This window comes from Podarcis vaucheri, assembly GCF_965113315.1.
Source record: "Podarcis vaucheri genome assembly, chromosome: 12".
Lineage (NCBI taxonomy): Eukaryota > Metazoa > Chordata > Lepidosauria > Squamata > Lacertidae > Podarcis > Podarcis vaucheri.
In genome coordinates this window covers 37,363,673-37,378,238 of record NC_138750.1, presented here as the reverse complement: position 1 = coordinate 37,378,238, position 14,566 = coordinate 37,363,673, and the positions used below count along the sequence as shown (strand labels likewise).

The window sequence follows — 14,566 nt, the reverse complement described above, 5'->3', positions numbered from 1 at the left end:
TTTCCCTGGTTTGTTCTTTCTTGTCCCCATGGAAATAACATGCGCAGCAAGTATCCAGAGTTATGGTTTCTTGTCCTGTAAAGAATTTACATGAGTATTTATTTTCTGATATAGACAGATCTTGAGATGGTCACTGAGGATCTTGCTCAGAAAGTGAACAGGCCTTACCTTCGTACTCCGCGTCATAAAATTATCCGTGCAGCCTGCCTTGTACAGCAGAAGAGGCAAGAGTTCTTGGCCTCTGTGGCCCGAGGAGTTGCTCCTGCAGATTCCCCAGAAGCTCCAAGGCGCAGGTAACCTAATAGTAACAAAGATCTGTATGGCCAAAGAGGTTCACCTGACAGCCACTCGGCTTGGTAAGCCTGCCTTGAAAACTCCTCTGCTTAGCCTTCAAGTTGTAGTGCAGGCAGTCCTGGTAGGTTTGCTTTGCAGAATTCATTTTTAAAAATCTATTATTGATGCTTCACCACTTCCCACCTAACAGTTTTAAAGGGGCAGCGGTGGGGACACAGACATGTGCTTGTGGCCAGAATTGTAACAAGGGAAAGATCTGCTAGCTGGACTGAGGTGTGTATGTGCAGTGCTGCTCCTCTGAAATAAAATGCAGGAATAACTTTTTTAAAACACCTCAGCTTACTCTTGTAAGCTTCTGGCTGGCAAAAGTATTTTTCTTGACTGCTGAACTTTTTACATGGATATAGTAGCATTGTCGGTAACAAGGACTAGCAAGTTCCCCATGGCGTTTGAGAAAGGATGCTCCAGCTGCACTGCACAAAAGGAGGTGGTTTTGAGGGAAGGACACAAATGTTAACACAATTGCCCTTGAAGTAAAATTCCAGAAAGGTTGCACAGGACAGCCCTTGAAGCTGATCAAATGAACACATTCATTTTTGTACTCATTTTGTTGGAGGGGGGTGTTCACAATTTATTCTAGTCTTCTTTAACAAATTCTGTTTAATTTATAGCTTTGCTGGTGGAACATGGGATTGGGAATATTTAGGATTTGCATCCCCCGAGGTAATTTTTTTGTCACTTTTAATTAAAATGTGTATTATTGTGGAAATTAAGATGGAATTTCACTTTGCATGATTAGCTTCCTGATGATGTTGCAAACTGCACCAAGGTTTACAAGGTCTGGATGAGCTTTCTATTTTTGCTGCTTTACAATAGAAGGAAATATATTTAATTTTATATCTCGTGGTAGATATACAAGGTGGCTTACAACGTGGCACCCTAATCCTCTAGCTCTGCTTCAGCTGTGTCCCAGCAAACAGTGTGACAACTGTCTCAGCTAAAGTAGCATTCTATCTACGCCTGTTTGATATGGGAGAGGCATCTTGCTCCATGCTCCTGGTATGCCCCACAGAGGACCTTAAGGTCCATGAACATAGTTTAGAGGTCCCAGGCCCTAAGGAAGTTAGATTATTCTCCACCAGGGCCAGGGCCTTCAGTGATGGCTCCAACCTGGTGGAATGCTGTGTCATGAGAGCAGGGCCCTGCAGGATTTAACCTCCTTCTGCAGGGCCTGTAAGACAGAGCTATTCCGCCTGGCTTTCAACTTGAACTTAGCCTGATCTTTTATTCCCCTTCCTTCCCCCCTCCCCTTTTTATGAAGATTATCCGCTCTGGGATCCCACAGCTAATTCTCCCCTGGTCTCCATGATGGCCCAAATAGGTCTAATTTAGCCTGCTAGCCCACGCGATCATCTAATGTTTATTGGATGCATTTCCCCCCTAAATTGATTTTTCAATTCTGAATTTATCGTTATTCATGTTTTATACCATATTTTATGCTATTTTTGTTGCATCAATTAAGTGTTTTAAATTTGTTGTTAGCCGCCCTGAGCCCGGTTTTTGAACCGGGAAGGGTGGGGTATAAATAAAATTATTATTATTATTATTCCTCCTAAGGGAAGGTCCTATACTCCTCCTCCTCATTGCCAAGGGACTAAACCATGAATAAAGTTTCTGTGGGCCTAGAGGATCCATGCCAGTTCTGTAACACAAAATACCTTTCTGTTCCTCATTCTGAGTTGGCTCTTTAATCAAGGCCAGCGATCAGTAAAGATCTATATTAGTCTGGTGCTGGCACACTGTTTTTAATGTCCCTCCCTTTTTCATTCCTCCCACCTGTATGTATTTAAGCATTTTCCATTTCAGGGAAATGCAAATGTATGTGAGTGCAGGCTTGTACTTGTAGTGAGACACAGGCATCTAACCAGAGATGTATATCTCTTTAGTTTAAACTTTATACAAAATTTGTCATCAGCTGCAAAACACGCCGGGAAGAAATAAGTATACTACTTAAAACCACACCAGATTGATCTGAATAGGTTAATTTTACATTTTGTTCCTTTTGCAGCCTCTGTTCCTGCCTCAAGTATGAAAATCCCTGAGTTAGATAGGTTTTCTACACCTAGTGTGTGATGTTTGGGTTTTTTTTGTAAGAGCCACACATTTCTGCATATTTCCTTTTCTATTGTTGCTGAACAGCAGTATGCTTGTAAGAATATAGCTTGCTTCTTATAGGCAAATGAACTTGCTTGCTTTTCCCAGTTCTTCCTATAATACTTGGTTCCCAATAATTCCCAATAATTATAAAAATGACCCCTAAAAATCCTAGCCCCATTGAATTCAATAGGACTTCTTTTTTATCAAATATGTCTTTATTTCATTTTGTTACATAAGTAGAGAAGGCAGATACAAACCTGAAAAAGGACAAATAGAACAAGAAAAATTATAAAAGGAATAACACAATAAAAGAGAAAATTAAATGATGCAGTGGAGCTACAAATACCTAGCACCCACACACCTTATTGGAGAAAACACCTGCAAACTAAAATTGTAAAATGTCATACAAGTATTATATGAGATATACCAAGAATCATGGGCAATTGCTGTCCTGTCCTGTCTCAAAAAATGTAGTTTGGAAAGTCTTTTCCACAGTAACAGTACACCGAGGTGACATTCTTACTGAGGTTTCTAGTGAACATTGGACAACGCTCTCTTGCTTTATTTGGCATTAAAAACTCTAACATGTTGTGCTTAGCTTCAATCTCATCTGCCATTCTGTTGTTCATTCAAAAAAATGTAGCAATGCTTTTATCCCAAACAATCATGCCCTCAGTAAATAAAACTCAGTCTGTTTCTTCTTAATGCCTGTTGGTTTTCAACAAGAATCTCCCAGTTCTGCAAAGAGGAACTTAGTTCAGCGACAAACTGTTTTTTAATATTATGGGGGGGGGGACATGGCAGGAAAGCATGCTTAAATAAAGTTATACATTCTGTTTAGCCATGATTCTTAACAATTGATTTTCTTGGATAATTTAATGAAACATATTTCAGCAAAGTGTGATTCTTGGTAGATGCTTTGCAGATACTTTGAGCAGCTGTGAGAAAGCTACATGTTGATAGAGAAAAGTAAATCTTTGAATTGGTGCAAGGCTATACTCTTGGAATTCTTTTTGAAAATAAATTCACCAGGCACAGGATTATTGCATATTAGACTACTTTACTGTGCAAAAATTAGCTAAAGTAAATAGACTTGGCCTTCTTTTTTTAAGGCAATTTTTGGCTGATGTATAAAACTCATATATCAGTGTTGAAACTGTATGCAAATAGCTTTTCAGAATTACTGAAAACCTAACAGTTCAGCCCCACAGAAGTAAGTCCTATTGAATTCAGAAGGGCTTACTTTCAGGTAAATGGGGATAGACTTGCAGCCTAAATATACTAACATTTAAGTCCATTGCTACATTAATCCTAGTAATGCAGTCCTTATTTATTTATTTATTTATTTAAAAAATCAGGTTCACGACTTGGCTTTAAAATTAGCCTTGATTGCTCCATTCCTGAAGCTTGCGAGAAACTTCCTTTTTTGTTTTCCTATTACAAAGTTGTCGTATTTGATATCTGAAAGCACTGATATTGCCACAAACCTTTTTGCCCACCACGGAAACAATTTTTTATTTATCCAGCTTGTTATATCAAAGCAGCGATAACCAATAGAGAACATGAGCATCTGATTAACACATAATTCCCTGTACTGTACTTTTTACTGTACTTTATTGATAAGCACCCTTTTCCATTACCTAAATCTTGTTTTCTATACTAGCCTCTTATACCCACGCCTAACTTTATAAAACACCCTAAGTGCATCCTTAACATTTTAAGGATTGCTGAAATGGATGCAGATAAGCCAGTGTTTATGCCTGAGCATGAGCCATGTGGTATTATAATGTCAGGCAATTGTAAAATTCATCAATATAATACACAAACTTTTGGGGGAAAGCAATTAAACAGTAAGTATAAAAATGCATAATTAAATATTTTAGACAAGATAAATATGCCTTGGTATTCTTGCAGTAAGATTTGCAAGCAGTTCAGCAGCAGCTTTATATAGTCTTGTTAGCTTAATTTAGTAGTTTGTGTAATCTGTCCAATTTTTCTTTTGAAAAAGCTTGCATGGTATAGGCTGCTATTTACTTTTATGAAAACAAGTGATTTTATAATGCATAAAATCACAGGCACTCTTTTTTTTTCTTTAAATGTGCTGTTTGTTATGCCCAAAACTATTATTGCATGCTCCCCTGTATTTTGTAACGTTTGGTTTATGCAGGAATATGCTGAATTTCAGTATCGGAGGAGGCACAGACAGCGTCGCCGTGGAGACATGCACAGCCTGCTTAGTAATGCTCCAGATCCCGATGACCCCAGTGAGAGCACATTAGGTGAGACTTTTTTGCTAGCGATATTCCTTCTTTTTAAAGAGGAATTCTGTATAATTATAGATTGTAGCTTATTTTCAGTGAAGCAATTTGTTAGTGTTTGATTAGCAAGCCTTAAATGCCAAAATAAATCATGTGTGGCCTAACTGAATGTGGTTTGGAGTATCTGGTGACGAGGTTTCTCGGTAAAATTAAGGGATAAACTTTCTTTTCTTGAACAGATACTCAAGAACCAGGTAGTAACAGAAGACATGGTAATTCCATGGTGAGTTCAGCTTCCATGAGTATTCTTCACAGCTCTTCTCTTCATGACTATACTCCTGTTAGTCACTCTGAAAACCAAGATTCTCTGCAGGTATATTCCTTTGTGCCTTTCCCTTTTCTTTTCTTTTCTTTTCTTTTCCTTCCTTTCCTGTATCTGTATCTTGCGTGCCTCTGCTTTTAGTTAGCTAATTTGTCAGCTAACTCTGGTTGTCAATAATTTGAACACCTAAGCTTCTAAACAGGTTTAATTAGAAGTACCATGAATTTATATGGGACTTGTGTCTCAGTTAGCATCTTTTGGACATTAGTTTCACACCAAAAATATTAGCTTAAATTAAGTATTATGAAATTGTATTCTCTTGAATGCATAAATTTAATTTCTTCTTGGAAATTGGAAGCAATTTAGGGGGGAAACGCTGCTCTAAGTATATGATGGTAGATGTGTATATATAGATATAAATATATTGCATTTATTCTGAAAATTATTCTAATCTCTCTCTTAGGCTTTAAGCTCCTTGGATGAAGATGACCCAAACATTCTGCTTGCTATTCAGTTATCATTGCAAGAATCTGGTTTAGTTATTGATGAAACCAGAGACTTTCTAACCAATGAAGCTTCCTTAGGAGCAATAGGTACTTCATTGCCTACAAGGCTGGACTCTGGTCCCATAAGTATAGATAATCCACGAGCTGCTCTAAGTAGCTCTGAACTTCTAGAACTTGGTGATAGTCTGATGAAACTAAGTGCAGACAGTGATCCATTTTCAACTGACCATCTTAGTTCTCACACCTTCAGTGATGCAAGAAGTGGCCTGTATTCAACATCTAGTGAAGCTGATTCAAGTAGCCAAGATCCTAATATAAATGAAAATCTCCTTGGGAACATTATGGCCTGGTTCCATGACATGAATCCTCAAAGTATTGCACTCATTCCTTCAGCAAGTACAGAAACCGATGATGATTCACAGCAACCCAGTACTGAAGAGGGGTCATTGGAGCAACCACATGTTCCTGATGCAAGACAGGACCCTCTGGAGGAGCATGCACTTTTTGAGGATTCGCTCAAAAATGAAGGTAGAAGCACCCAGACAGAAGAGAGTGGTGCTGTTGGGAATGTTATTACAGGAGAAGCAGTACCACCAAGTGGGGACTCAGCTGGGGAGGCAGCTAGCCAAGTGGATGCTTCAGGAGATGTTTCAAGTCAAATATCTCAGAGCTCAACTGAGTGGAATGAACATGTACATTTGGTGTGAACACAAACAAGCCTGAACACAGAAATTGATTATGGAGCCAAAATGGCTAGGCAGTTGCCAGCGGTACACTATGTGGAGTAAGCATTCTGGAGACTTTGGCCCGCATAAGCAGAGCGTGGTTGTTTATCCGTGGTGTGGAGATGGAATATATAGGAATTCCCTTTAAGTTCTTTACGATGGTTATGTGAACCTTTCAGGGAATTTCCATTGCATTTGGCAGTGTTCTGTTCACTTTGAAGAGAGAGAGATAGTTTGTACTCCACATTCCTAATACAATGCAGCATCTATTTAGCCTTAGGCTGGTGATCCTTAACTTGAAAGTGTGGATTAAAGGCTCACTGAGTATTTGAATTATTGATTCTACAAAACCATTCTCTCCTCTTTCCCCCTTATTTGAATTGTCTTCTAACAAACCAGTGTTTAGCAGTATTTTTTATACCTTGCTTTTTCATTGCCTTTCCCCAACTAATCTTTAACCTGCAGTGTGAATTGAGGTATACAATACTTCTCTTCAGTGCTGCTTCACAAACCAAGGAGTGGATATTCTTTTCTAATTAAAATTGTTTTTTTTAATGTCTATTTACAGTACAGATGTGCCAAACTGTAAATAGCAAACAACTTCAACACAAAAAGTATACAGTATTGCTGTTTTAAAGCGCACCTATAATTATTAGTGATAGAAGGACCACTTGAAAGAAATGCTTTTCCAAATTTAACTGGCATTTATTGCCATGGTGACTGCATTAACATAAGCTGTACCTTAAGTTAATTAAGCCTAATTCTACTGTTAAGAACAGTTATTTTAAATAGTTGATTTAGCAGCAGCTATGCTGTATTGAAAAGACACTTTAATGGAAGTGCAATCATATGCCTTTTGTTTTCATAATTAACAATACATTTTATGCACAGTGCAGTTGCTTTTAATGATAATTATAAAATAAAGAAGTTTGAAATTTCTTGACATTAGAGGCAGTCCCACAATAAAGATTTAATATTACATATTACATGCAACATGTTACCGTGCCTTTGCCTAACTCAAATAGATAGTTGCCACAGTTGAATGAGTAGTTATCTGTTCTGGAGTTACTATGCTATGAAGTGCAAAAGCCTCCATAAAAACCACTCATGGCCTTGCCTTTCCGGTAAATAATGACATAGCGTAAAATTCTTCCCTATACAGGTGTGGTGCTAACACATAGAAGGATCCCCATACAAATCAGCTGAGCCCCATTTCCCCCTGCACCAGATCTGTGGGTGCTTCATCTATCTCCAGCCAAGCCCTCCTGCTCAATACAGTTCAAGTTGTGCGATCTGACTTCTGCATCTTGAGCAGAGAGAGCCTGAGAGTGGAATAGGGGAAGGGTGCCACCAGGGCGTGCATTCTGAAAGGGAGGGGCGAAACGGGGTTCATTAGAAAAACCCCTCTGTGCAGATCTCTCTATGCAGACACTGTGCCCACATTGGGAAGTATCATACCCTGAATGCTCAAAAGTTTTTATATAAATAATGAAAACACTACTGTGTATTCTTTCAATTGCACAATATTCGTTTGGTGTGTGGTTGCTGTTTAATGTAAAAGGAAGAAAAAAAATTACCTTCCCTAGTGGTGTCCTACTGTGAAGAAAATTCTTGTTGAGATTGGCTTAAAAGCATCAAGACCTCATTGTAAGTTACAGTGATGCAGTTTGTAATTTTAACTAGAAGAAATTGTTTAAATTACTGTTTTGCTTGCATATAATCGAATCCTAGGATAACACAAGGAAAATAGGTGAAATGTTCCATTTTTATGTTTGACGATATGAGAGATCTGCTGATGTCTGATATAAAGGTTTCTCGCTACTGACTGTGTATAGTAAAGTATTATGATGGGAAATAAGGTTGTATGTATATTGATTACTGTGAGTTACAAGAAAAAGTATTTTAACTCTTTCATTTAAAGATTACTGTTGGAATCTTGCAGTCCCTGTGGCTCATAATACTAAATAACTACATATTAATTATTTACTCCAAAATTAAAAAAATAAATCTGTTTCTTCTAGAAGTTTATTTAGAAGGAATAGTTCGCTGCTCTGTTCACTGTATTCTGTAGATCCATTACATTTTCTAGCTTGGCTTCTAACTGCCCTATCCTGAAGGTATTGATGTTGAAACCCTGTTTTCAGCCTTGAGAAACTATTTAAACAGCTGTCTGGTATAAAATCTTCTTAACCAAAAATAGGACTTGACGATTCTATCCTCATTAATTGGTTTTAAACTGAAATTAATTTGAGACGCACATACAGCATCCTTGAGTTATAATTTCCAAATAGGACGATCCTCACACAGATTTTGTGTATTGCATTAAGATGTCTTGCAAAGCTAAGAGAAGATATGTACAAGTGCTCTCTGTGACGAATAGTGAAGTTTGTGGGTTCTGGTTTTACTGTAATTTGGTTTAGATTGTGCAGTATACACCATTGTTCCTGTGTTGACTTTATTCTGAGCATGAAATTTAGCATATTAAATTTGTATTTTCTTGGTACTTATTTAAATTTAAGACCACCCCAGTAATTGAATTTGCAATTCAGAAAGAAAGTTTGGCAAGCCTATTTTGTAAACCAATTAATTTTGTAATGTAAAAATAATAATCTTGAAAATGCTATTTGCACTTTCATAGTCTATACTTGATACATTCCCACTTTATATACAGTAGGATATTACAACCATGTAGATGTTTGGCCAAATGAATGCTGTTAATAATATGTAAAATTCTTTGATTAAACATTTATTACTTAATCTAATTTCATTTTGTCTCATTAATTTTAATTCTCTTTAACAAATAGTGGATTGGAGCCAAAGAACTAGGAATAGAAAGAAAATAACATCTGGTCCTATTCTGCAAGCGTTGTTCATTGCTACTAAACCAATCTAATAAAGCAATCAATATGCTTGCACAAGCTCTTGTGGAAGAGCATCTGTTGATTTAGTTTCACTTAAGTACTTTTGGATCCAACCTACTATTACGTATTTAAAGTGCCATGTAACATTAAGTAAGTACTGTGTGCAGAGATACTTAAAAAGATAATAATGAACCAAGGTATCTACCTAAGTAGCTGAACTGCATGGAGTTTTAAATAATTGGGTTATTTGATATAGTTAACTTTAAAGCTATGGAAAGGGAAAATTATAGGGTGTGTGTGTGTGTGTGTGTGTGTGTGTGTGTGTGTGTGTAAAGACAAATAAGTCCAGTACATCAGTAGGTGTATACAGCTCACTAATCTGGTTAGCTTGATTCTGTTGATACAAGGCGAGCGCATGTGGTCATTGCTTAATCAGTTTACATATTGAACAGAAAGTCTGAGTAAGTAGACACATCCCTGATCTAGCTAGGAATCAGGGTAGCAAAAATACATAAAGAAATACCTGCTACATGCACAATTTTTCAACCTGTTAAAAGTTCAAAAATATAACCAATCAGCTGTTCAGGATGGGAATCAGGACTGGATTTAGTCCTCACTTTTCCCCCATCACCAAACAGTTGGTTAAAGTAGCTAACTGGGCTACATGTTTGCATTGTTGGATTAGAACTAGCGAGAACAACTGGCCCAATGTGTAGAGCCCTTCTGTTCAGAGCTTCATGTGCTGCATTCTCAAGTGGGCATTAGGGCACCACCAGTGTGAATTGTAGACCTCTACTCTTGAAAATGGGATGCGGGTGGCGCTGTGCTCTAAACCGCTGAGCCCATGGGCTTGCCAATCAAAAGGTCGGCGGGTCAGATCCCCACAACGGGGTGAGCTCCCATTGCTCGGTCCCAGCTCCTGCCAACCTAGCAGTACAAAAGCACCCCAAAAATTGCAAGTAGATTAATAGGTACCGCTTTGGCGGGAAGGTAAACGGCATTTCTGTGTGCTGCTCTGGTGTCGGTGTTCTGTCTAAAAGACCCAGAAAAACTGACTGCGGAGCAGACAAACGCCAGCTCCCTCAGCCTGTAAAGCGAGATGAGCGCCACAACCCCAGAGTCGTTCGCAACTGGATTTAACTGTCAGGGGTCCCTTTACCTTTTATCCTTGAAAAAGTCAAAGGGGGACTGCCCTCTACAGGAAAAGGATCCCACATCCAAAAAAAGGATGACGTTTTCTGCCTCTTCAAGTGTTAACAGTACCCACCTGCTGGTATCCTAGTACCCACTCAGTAACACCCTTCAATGCTAGCCGATAGTTTTGCTTCCTCAACATATTTCATGATGCTTTTAAAACAATCCCCCCCCCCCAAAGCAATGCTCTTCAGACTCTTAGGCTACTTCTAAAACAATCCCCTTTATTTATGTGCTTCTCACTTCCTCCAACCAACAAATTGCAATAAAAATAAAAAGAAAGAAAAGATGTCAATGTAGATGTTCAGTACTGCAAAAATATACTCATTAGGATTCAGACGATACTGGTCCCTCTTTCCAAGCATTAGTTGTGTGTCCACCAACAGATACTTTTTAAAAAAGAAAAAAAAAGTCAGTGTATGCTGTCATTTTAATTTCTTTATCCTAAATAACAGCTCTCTTGAAAGCAAATACCTAGCAGAATAGTACACATTGTTAACCTACTACTCATTGTATCCCTCTAGCCAGTTTCTGATCTTCCTGTATGGGAAAGATAGGTCTCCTTATTAATGTCTTATCTAGGAATAACAGAAGCCACTTCAAGTTACAGAAGTCATTGTTGGCATTTAAAAAAGAAGTGAAATTAGCATGTAGAGTGTGTTTGCTCATAATACAGGAGTGGATCCTGGAATGAATTAGTTGAACCCGTCCTGTTGAAATCAGTAGGACAAGTTGGTAAAGATTTTAATGGGAACTAAATGTGATTCACCATTCCACTGTTTGCAACGCTATAAACATGAAAGTAAAATCCCACCCATACATATGCTCACTGGCTTTTTATCTTGGATATCTCTGATATCACTCCAAAACAGGGATCAATTTCATTCTAGAAACTCAAGACAGTTTATTTTGGCATTAAGTGTTTAAGATCTGATTTCAATTAAAGATTCTGCAGTAAACACCATTTTTAACAAACTAATAGATACATAACCATCCACACCTTGTGGCCCTGTTCAGATATCATTTGAACTATGGTTTATATGACTGAATGAGCCACAGTAAGCATCAGGCTTGAATATTTTCCCTCCCTTTGCATATGAGAAGAGGGGGAAAGAGTGAAATATTCTGTTTTCACTTTAGAACAAACGCTGCTTCCTTGTTACATATCAATTTGGAACTGTGGCTTTTACTCACTAGTTAAACAAGGACCAAAACATGCCTTCAATTTCAAATGTGGATAGAACAAACTTTGGTTCTCTGCTTTTATACATAATAGGGAACTGCAGTCTGGTCTAAAGTGAAGCTTTCACTCTCTTCTCATAAACAAATGAGAACAGAATAGGAGCAGACAAGAATGAGGCTCACCTCAGGTCATTTCCTATAATTTAACTGATTTAGCATCTGAACCATGGTCCCGAGAGTCTTGTCGTCAACTCAGTGATTCAGAGGAAAATCAGTCACAAATATAGCTTCCCCAGCCTGGTCATAGTTAATGCTATGAGTAAAAGTAAGATTTTTGTTTCTCACATACAGAGCATCTCAGTCGATTCAGCCTTCAGTTCCTTTAAGACTTACTATGCTAAAAATTAGTGTTCCAACAGCAGCATGTATTATTCGTAACCACTGCAAATACAGAGTTTACAGTTAGCAGTATGCAAAACCAAGAGAACCGATTAGCACATTGGTATTCGCACTGTTACTGTGAAATAGGAAAATGCTAGTAGTAGCAGCAGATGCCAGGGTTGTCAAGGCTGGCACAGAACACAGAGCAAGGTACAGACCCACTTCTTTTGCAAGTGGGTGGGTATCAAGAGTGAACAAGTGAAGGCATGTGCCGCCTGAGGCAAACAGGAAGGTGTCAAGCCACCACACCTGCCCACAAAATCTGACTGGTGTTATTCAGCTGCGGCAGCCAGGGGTGAGCAGCACATCTGCAGGGGAACCACCCCATGGGACTCCTCTGCACAAAGTGGCTGCTTTTGATTTGCCTAATGGTTGGGCAGGACCTGCGTCTGTGCTTGCTAGTTTCCTGCCTGGACTCTCTGTCCTGGGTCAAAGACCATTTCAGGCCTATCCAGTGGGCCATTCAACCTCACCAGAGACTGAAGGAAACTTCATCTAATTTCATATGGCCCTTGGCCTAATTTCAACAGCATTCCGCAAGAAATCTGTTCATATCTTTGGCAGGAGCCACCTATCCTTCACCTTGTAAACCGCTGGGTGAAGAGAGGAAGGATGGAAGAAATATTGTCCCTCTCAGCAGTCTTTGTCTTGGCCCCCAAGGCTTTCCGCAACATAGAATCATATTACATTGCCAACCAAGTCTGCCACATAATCCCATATATTTTAGAAGACGAAACACTGGGTCCATTTGGAGAAAGACGCCACTGAAAACACCCCCACAACAGCATACCCATTTCTCCAAAACAAAATATAGAGAATTCCCACAACACTAAACAGGTTCATACAGTGCATGGTAGAAAAAAGTAGGCAAACTGTCCCCAGCCCCACTAACACCCCCCCTGCTCACCACCCACTATTCCAACACACAGCAGAAAACCTCCAAACCAAAGGCCTACACTGTCTAAAAGACTTCTACAAAGGAACTTCAACAAAGACAAGCTAACACAAGAAATACAAACTAGGGAACACCCAAATTCCCTGGCTAATGCACTAGCTGAAGTTTCTGAACTGTCTTTGGAGGCAGCCCTATGTGTAACACATTGCAGTAATCTCACCTAGAGGTTACCAGAGCATAGACAGCAGAGGTTAGGCTACCCCTGTCCAGATAAGGGTGCAGCAGCCTGAGGGTGATGAACACAGAAATGGAGAACTGAGATGGAAAGGAAATTCCTCCAGGTGAAGGTAGGAAATAAAGGAGGGAAGAGCTGCCTACTTCCCCAGAAAGGATTGTGATCCTCACATTCAGGCACAATGTGGACCAAGATCCCACCTGAAGACCCTTCCAAGGTAAGAACAAAGCCTGATTGGGCAGAATCAAAAGCACTTGCAGTATAATTCAGAGGGAAAGTCTAGCGCACAATAATTAAGGTACCTGAGTCGTCTTTGAACTTTGGTGAGGGGGGAACCAATACTGGGAAAGAGGAGAACGAAACAAGCTTGGAGCGGATGCAGACAATAAAACACAAAGGGGTTATTTACTTCAAAAAGTAAAATGTTTTACTTACCATTGATTGCAGGACAGCACAAAAACATCCATAAATAATCAAGACTAAATACAAAACTAGCAGTATTCCTGATGTGATCGTAAGGTCACACTAAAGAAAAAGAAGAGAGGTATGAGCACTTCCTGCCATGCAGATATGATAAGAACAGAAATTGGTGAATGGGGAGGTTCTCCACCCAACCCATAGAATAGACATTCACCAAGGAATATCAGGTGTTAATACATTTTCTTACCCTACCTTGCAAAGTATCTCAAGGGATATAGCTCAATACTTATTTGTACTGTATAACATTATTCTTGTTTATAAAACCCGGTAAAAAAAAACACACCAAAGTGGATGGAATAAGGGAGCACATTCCAACAGCAGAAAAATCGCTCTGTTTCAGAAGTCTGTTGATGCTTTACCAGAAGGAAATATCATCGAAGGATATATCTTAATTTTACCACTTAGGAGGAGAATCTTGTGGGAAATCAAACAAATTTTAACATGGCATACATGCGGTTACTATTAATTAATATGCTAGTGTTTAGATAAGATGAAGTAGCCATACTTAATAATATAGTAAATCAGAAAACTACTTTTAAGAGCCAATGGACTTAAAATTACATCTAGCCTTTCAGTGTTATGAGATACAAAATACAGAGAACCATATTTGATCAAATTGGAGTTCCTGAACTGCAACAAGGTCAGATAACCACAGAAAAAATGAGCTGCAAGCAATTTTTTCTGTCTTTCTTTCCACAACTGAAGTTTGGCCCCTTCTCTGTTACTCCCTTTCCACAATTTAAGAAGGATATTGACAAGCTGGAACATGTGCAGAGGAGGGTGACCAAGATGACTAAGAGTTCGGAAACCTAAACATATGAGGAATGTTTAAGGGAATTGGGTAGTTGAGAAGACAGAAGAGATACGATAGCCATCTTCACATATCTTAAAGGGCTGTCATATACAAGATGGCACCGACTTGTTTTGTCCAGCTCTGGAGGTAGGACCCGAACCAATGGATTCAAGTTACAAGAAAGGAGACTCCGACTAAACATCACAAAGAAATTTCTAATTAC

At 38.9% G+C, this 14,566-nt stretch overlaps 2 protein-coding genes across 11 annotated transcripts in view; one reads left to right on the top strand and one right to left on the bottom strand.

Annotated features, from left to right (window-relative positions):
- The window catches only part of ANKIB1 (ankyrin repeat and IBR domain containing 1), a 46,569-nt gene extending 39,957 nt beyond the window's left edge, over positions 1–6,612 (top strand). For 3 of the 5 annotated variants that reach the window (XM_082194127.1, XM_082194125.1, XM_082194126.1), the window contains exons 16-20: positions 115–293; positions 966–1,017; positions 4,619–4,730; positions 4,949–5,082; positions 5,495–6,612. In XM_082194127.1, coding sequence (XP_082050253.1) covers positions 115–293; positions 966–1,017; positions 4,619–4,730; positions 4,949–5,082; positions 5,495–6,244 — 1,227 coding nt within the window. In that variant the 3' untranslated portion in view covers positions 6,245–6,612. The remainder of the gene's footprint in view (positions 1–114; positions 294–965; positions 1,018–4,618; positions 4,731–4,948; positions 5,083–5,494) is intronic. The other 2 variants (XM_082194128.1, XM_082194129.1) reach the window with 2 other exon arrangements.
- Positions 6,613–10,521: 3,909 nt separating this feature from the next.
- LOC309515897 (protein lifeguard 1-like) overlaps positions 10,522–14,566 on the bottom strand; it is a 23,460-nt gene continuing 19,415 nt past the window's right edge. For 5 of the 6 annotated variants that reach the window (XM_082194203.1, XM_082194202.1, XM_082194200.1 and 2 more), the window contains exons 9-11: positions 13,506–13,595; positions 11,893–11,940; positions 10,522–10,706 (exon numbers count right to left, since the gene is read on the bottom strand). In XM_082194203.1, coding sequence (XP_082050329.1) covers positions 10,557–10,706; positions 11,893–11,940; positions 13,506–13,595 — 288 coding nt within the window. In that variant the 3' untranslated portion in view covers positions 10,522–10,556. Of the gene's footprint in view, positions 10,707–11,848; positions 11,941–13,505; positions 13,596–14,566 lie in introns of all 6 variants that reach the window. The other variant, XM_082194205.1, reaches the window with a different exon arrangement.